Here is a 6,002-nt window from a genome sequence, read left to right as displayed (position 1 = left end):
AGCCCTTGGCCCCTCCTCACCCCCAACCCCCCAGCCAGAGCCCCCCTGGGCCAGCTCCTGCCTCTCACTCCAGCAGAGGAAGGAGAAGGGTGCCCAGACCCAGCCACCTCCAGGGAGCTGCTCCCCAAACAGGAGGGGAAAAAAATCTCCCTTTTTGTAGTTTTCTTTTACCAGCAGATAAAAGAAAGAGTTTGCTTTTTTTTTTGCCTGTGGTTTATGTGATTTTTTTTTTCCTCTGTTAAACTGTGTATTTTTCAGCTCAGTAAAGTATTTATTAGGACTCTTTATGGACCAGTCTGCTGGTGAATTATGTATATTGTACAGCTTCAGCATGAGCTGGGAAAAAAATTTATGGCTTTTTTTTCCACCCAGACTGACTCTATCCAATAGCAGTAAGAAAATGAGGGTTTACCAGGAAAGCTTTAAGTTCTGCTCTACTTGCCAGAGCAGCAGATACCTTTCCTGCCTTGGTTCACATGCATTTATACAACGTAATTCTTCCCTCTAATTTGAAAGCGAAGCTAAAGCTGAGCGCTGCTGGACTTCTGTCTCCTGCCAGGGAAGTCTTGACTGTTTTTTTTCTCTTTAAATCGGATTTTTTTATTTTGGCACCAATTGTTTTTCAGATCATTCTGAATTCAATGCATAAATACCAGCCCCGGCTGCACATTGTCAAGGCGGACGAGAACAACGCGTTCGGGTCGAAGAACACGGCCTTCTGCACCCACGTCTTCCCAGAGACCTCCTTCATCTCCGTCACCTCCTACCAGAACCACAAGGTGAGCTGCTCTCCTGGCTGCAGGTGCTCAGCCTCTGCCCGTGGGCTGTGAAATGGTTTGGTGGGCAGGAGGGAGGGGGAGAGGCTGTTAGTGGCTGTTGTGCCGCTGGAAATGCTCGGTTTTAAGAGATGAGTTTCCATCCCAGCTTTAAGCAAGAGTGAGGAGCCAGAGGATGCAGCTGAGGAGCTACAGGAATGTGATCTTGGCCAACCCAGTGAGTCCAGACACTGATGAATCTGTGAGCTCCTGAACGCTCAGGTGTCATTCAAACCAGCAAGCAGATCGAATAATGACTCGTAAAGCTTGCTCATAAATCCACAGCGAAAAGTAATTACTGTGTGTGTGTGCTTAGTGAGACATATGAGGAATGTAACCATAAAAAACACAGCTAAGAGCCTGCTCTGTGGTCAGGAGGGAGTTTGGGGGATTTGGTTTGTTTTGGGGGGAATATGAAGTACAAAGGGCTTGGTTCTGTGTCCTGGAGGGGTGGCACAGGCACGTCTGTACCACAGGGTTTGGCTTCTCTTCTTATTTGAGCGTGTGGTGGCAGTGGGTAGTGTTCTGCAGGAGGGTTTTCCAGCCCAGGCTGCTAGCAGGCTGGCCAGCACTGTGACAGTTCATTGTCACCCCCCTGTGCCAGCGGGTGCACTGGCAGCAGGGCAGGGGGAGGAGAGGATGCCAGGAGGGGGTGGCGAGGCGCCGTTCTCAGTTCTGCCACCCCTCTGCCTGCCCTTGCACCAGCCCCACTGCCCCGCAGCCTTCCTAGTGCTCAGGTCCTTCTGTATGAGGTCAGTTACAAGGTTATTATTATTAGGTTGTGTCAGGATTAACTGGAGTTTTTAAAGCACATCAGGATTCATAAATAAAGGCTCAGAGTGAAGCAGCACGGCCGCATCTCTCCTGTCCCCCTGAATGTGAGATCTGCCCCCTGTGACTGCAGCAGCTCCTTTCCTACACATTCATAGGAAAATACTACAGGAACAGGAACATATGTGAAATTCTTCCTCCCCAATAATCTGACCAGACCTTTTCCTCCCAAGCAGGATGCCTGTACACCCTTTGATGCTTGAAGCATAGAGTCCTTGCAAGATTTTGCAATTAGTGAGCCAGTTAAAAGACTCAGAGCAGAAACATGGATGTGTGTGTTATGGCAAGGCAGGGGAAAAAAAGAAAAAGAAAGAAGTCCCTATTTGGACACTGAAGTGAATCCTGTTTGAAAAGCTTTAGCTGTTGGTGTAAAATGACCAGTTGCCCAAACATGGTTAACCAAAAAGGCTCGAAAGAGCTTATTTAATACCTACTTAAAATGTCTTGTGTGTCAATAGTGCCTTTCATCCCTAAAGGTTCCCAAAGTGCTTCATAAACTTCACACTTCCACTGTCACTGCCATACAACCACTACTGGGAGCTGGGTGGCAGCACAGAGTGGACCTGACAGGTTCAGGGCAAGTGAGCCCTAATTCTGCAAGGTGCTGCCCTGGTGCTGCCAAGGCTGGAGGGGCTGGATGCCACCCAGTGGGGGGGGCCTTGGCAGTCTGCAGTGGAGGAGCAGGAGGCAGGAGATCTCACCATCACCTCACTGTGGTCTCCAGAAGATCACAACCTCAGAGAAGTGGCCAAATGGTTTTACTTATTCTCTTAGGCATTAACAATTTAAAACCTGGTCTGGGTATCTTTTAGGAAAAAAAACAACTTAATTATTTTTATCTCAGAAACGTCCTGCTAGCAAGAAGTGCCCTTGCAAATCATCATCTTTCTCAATAAAAACTGAGTCATGGTTACAGAGCTGACTGTGGGCTCCCAGAGGTGGAAAGCTGATGGTAGAGGCTGTCCCTGAGTGCTGCTCAGTGAGGAAGGTGTCTGTGTTCAGCCCAAACTCCCTCCTGGGTTAGATGAAGCCAGGGGAAGGTGACAAGGAGGGACTGAAGCCCTGATTCTGCTCATGTCAGAGGAAAACCACAGTCACTAAACAACGAAATTGAATTAAGATGTACTCATCTGATGCTGGGCTGTGGGTGAGGAAGGGCCTTATGCTTCTCGTGGTCCATCCCCTGGAGCCACTGTGGGCTATTGGAGTAGAGAGGAGAAGCTTGAGCCCTCAAGGCTGGTTAAATTCACATGTCACCACCCTCCTTCTCCATCACAGACACCAGCCAGCTGTTTTTCAAGGAGTTTTTGGTAAGGGATATTTATCAGCATTGCTAAAAGGGTAATTGTCAGTTATAGCAACACTTGCAAAATCATTAGAACACAGAAGAAGATATGGAAAGATTTATACAGTTGTTATGGAAATGAGGGAGAGCTATGCCGTAAGGAACAGGGGTCTCTAACATGGAGACACATGAAATCTTCTTTTAAATCAGACAAACATATTCCTGCTAACCAGAGCCCAGAGGAAGAGCACGGGGCCCAGACTTCAGGAAGTTTGTGTTCCTGTCCTCATTCACGATCAGCGATTTTGTCAGCTTTAAAAGCTGCCTCTGTAAGATCCAGCAGCGTGCCACACAGCTCAGCTTCTCTCAGCCTTTGCCACCACCTCTTCAGGTGCCTGAACCCCGCGTGGACTCTGCATTTTATAGGGCAGGGCTCCCAGAGACCGAGAGCCTCAGACCCACCGTGGCACGGCTGGTGCTGATCCCTTTTCAAACACGTTATGGTTTCATTCTTTTCAAGATAACCCAGCTGAAAATTGAGAACAACCCTTTTGCCAAAGGATTCAGGGGGAGCGACGACAGCGACCTGCGCGTGGCCCGACTGCAAAGGTACGGCCGGGAGGGGCCAGGAGCTGCTCGGTGGGCTCAGGGAGCTGCTCTGGTGTGCATGTGTGTGGGGGGGTGCCCTGAACCCTCTGCACCCTTCAGACCCTGCCCTGTGCAGAACTACAGCCTTACAGCTGGGCTTTAAGCCTCATTCTGCTACTAACGCGCTGCTCCTCTTTGGAGGAGGAGATGAAAGGTGGCTATGCCATGGAGGCATCATGTTGTCTTGTGTTGGAGAGCATTAGGGGTTTTTAATGCCATTTATACCCCTGAACAGCTTTCTGTATGCCGTGACACTCCGTGTGTTGTCGTGGTACTTGCTCCCACTCCGCAGAGCGTGACCAGCATGAGCTCATTTCTGGCAAGGGTGTTGAAGTCACTGGATGGAGATGTTCTAGGGAAGCCAAACCAATGTTTCATCCTTCTGTTAATGCTGATTGCTGTCTAACTGGTAAAAATTTTCCTCACCTCCTTTAGCAAAGAATATCCAGTAATTTCCAAAAGCATCATGAGGCAGAGGTTGGTGTCCAGCCACGGCCAGCTTTCAACGAAGCCAGATGTGAACCCTCTTCACGGGAATCACCAGACCCTTCAACATTATCAGTATGAGAACGGGGCTCACATGCAATTTGCAGCTTCAGATACTCAAGATCTGCCACTCAACACCTTCACAGCACAGAGAGATTCAGGGCTCTTCTACCATTGCCTAAAAAGAAGAGGTAACTTGAGTTTACAGCTAGAAAAAATATTGCAGCAAATAAATGTTGAAAGCTTACTGCTAATTCCAGTTAATTTTGGATCAGTGTCTTATGCCTTGATCTTCAAAGATACTGATGTGAACAAATTGTTTTGGCAGGTCAAGGCTGGGGTTTTGGGCAGTTATTAGTGGGTTTGTCCCATAGAAGACAAATTCAGACTCTGAGTCAGAGCTGAAAAAATAATCCGAATGTATAACACAAATGTCACGAAGCTATGCTGGAAAATAATCCATTGTTAGAAGGAGCTGAATTAACAATAGTTTGGAGGAGTCCTTAAGCTACCCTGAGATGGTTTGACACTGCCATGAGTGTTAACACAGTTATATACACTCAGCACTTCTCCAGGACCAAGCCATTAGCAGCTCTCTTGCTGTCTGCAGGTTAGTGGGGCTGTTGTAGCTGGGTGTAAGCACCCCTCCTTTCTTCTACCCACTAAGTTCTCAAATTTAAGTGAGCCATAACTACATGCTCTTCCTTTTAGTTCAGCACTGGATGAGGTCATGGCATGTTTTAAGTTAAATGGAAAAATGCTATTTGCATGTCTCCTTGGCCACTAATTTATTTAAGCTGTGAGAGTCCTCTGATCACGGACAAACGAGGAATCTAACAGCACCAGTAATGAGGACTGCAAGGCAAATGTGTAATTTTAGCAGATGTTTAATCTGCTGATGAATTCACTAATTCGTCCAGGGAATATTCCAAACAGCTAACAGAAAGCTGGTGGTAAACACAGCCACGGTCATCGGAGTCTGTAGGAGAGGGGCTCCAGCTTCCCAGCGTAAAGCTGAGGGGAAAGACTGATGATTGGGAAAGGGCTCCTTTATCTGGAAATATTTCTACAGCTTTTGACGTGAATATCTGGGAAATGTACAGTCATTTTTGTAGTGACAGGAAGGCAGGCTGCGATAAGAGCCTTTAAGAGACTTCTTGAATTTGTCAGGAGTAACACTGCGGGAGCGTCAGGGACCTCTGTTATCTGGATGAAGCGAAGTAATCTCTGATGTGAGAATAGTAGCCCAAGTCACTCACTTAGCCTGATAAATGTCACCAGAACACTCTGAGGCCGAGGGGATTAGCCTGACATTTGCAACACAATGTCTTTTTGATGTTGTACATTGTCTTCCCAAACCAAAACGGTTTAACTGGATTAATCTGAAAAAAGGCACCAGTTGTTTAGTGAAATAATCACTGGAACGTAGGCTCAGCTTCTCAGGGGACTCCATAAAAACCGCCCAGGCTCTCAGCAGCTGGCTGTGTGACGCTGGGGCTCTGGGTGCTGCTCCTGACCTGTGCTTTGTTTGCAGAAAGCGCTCGGCACCTGGACCTGCCCTGCAAGCGCTCCTACCTGGAGGCCTCCTCGGCGGTGGGGGACGATCACTATTTCCGCTCCCCGCCGCCCTACGAGCAGCAGATGCTCAGCCCGTCCTACTGCGGGGAGGTGGCCCCGCGGGAGGCCTGCATGTACTCTGGTTCCGGGCCCGACATCGCCGGCGTCTCCGCGGTCGACGACCTGCCGCCGCCGCCTCCCCCCTTGAGCTGCAATATGTGGACTTCTGTCGCACCTTACACCAGCTACAGCGTCCAGACGATGGAAACTGTCCCCTACCAGCCCTTCCCCGCCCACTTCACCGCCACCACCATGATGCCGCGGCTCCCGTCCATTGCGGGCCAGGGCTCCCAGCCGGCGGCCCACAGCCACTTCCGCGT

The 6,002-nt window shown here is 49.0% G+C and overlaps 1 protein-coding gene across 1 annotated transcript in view; it reads left to right on the top strand.

Moving 5' to 3' along the window:
* TBX4 (T-box 4) overlaps positions 1–6,002 on the top strand; it is a gene marked incomplete at its 5' end in the record, with an annotated part of 18,768 nt that overhangs the window by 12,547 nt on the left and 219 nt on the right. Inside the window, 4 exon segments of the mRNA XM_008947010.1 lie at positions 627–779; positions 3,452–3,540; positions 4,015–4,256; positions 5,600–6,002. The exon segment at positions 5,600–6,002 is cut by the window's right edge and continues 35 nt beyond it. Coding sequence (XP_008945258.1) covers positions 627–779; positions 3,452–3,540; positions 4,015–4,256; positions 5,600–6,002 — 887 coding nt within the window.

This window comes from Merops nubicus, unplaced genomic scaffold (genome assembly GCF_000691845.1).
Source record: "Merops nubicus isolate BGI_N331 unplaced genomic scaffold, ASM69184v1 scaffold30319, whole genome shotgun sequence".
Taxonomy (NCBI): domain Eukaryota; kingdom Metazoa; phylum Chordata; class Aves; order Coraciiformes; family Meropidae; genus Merops; species Merops nubicus.
The sequence above is the reverse complement of the archived record's forward strand: the minus strand, read 5'-3'. Positions and strand labels throughout refer to the sequence as shown.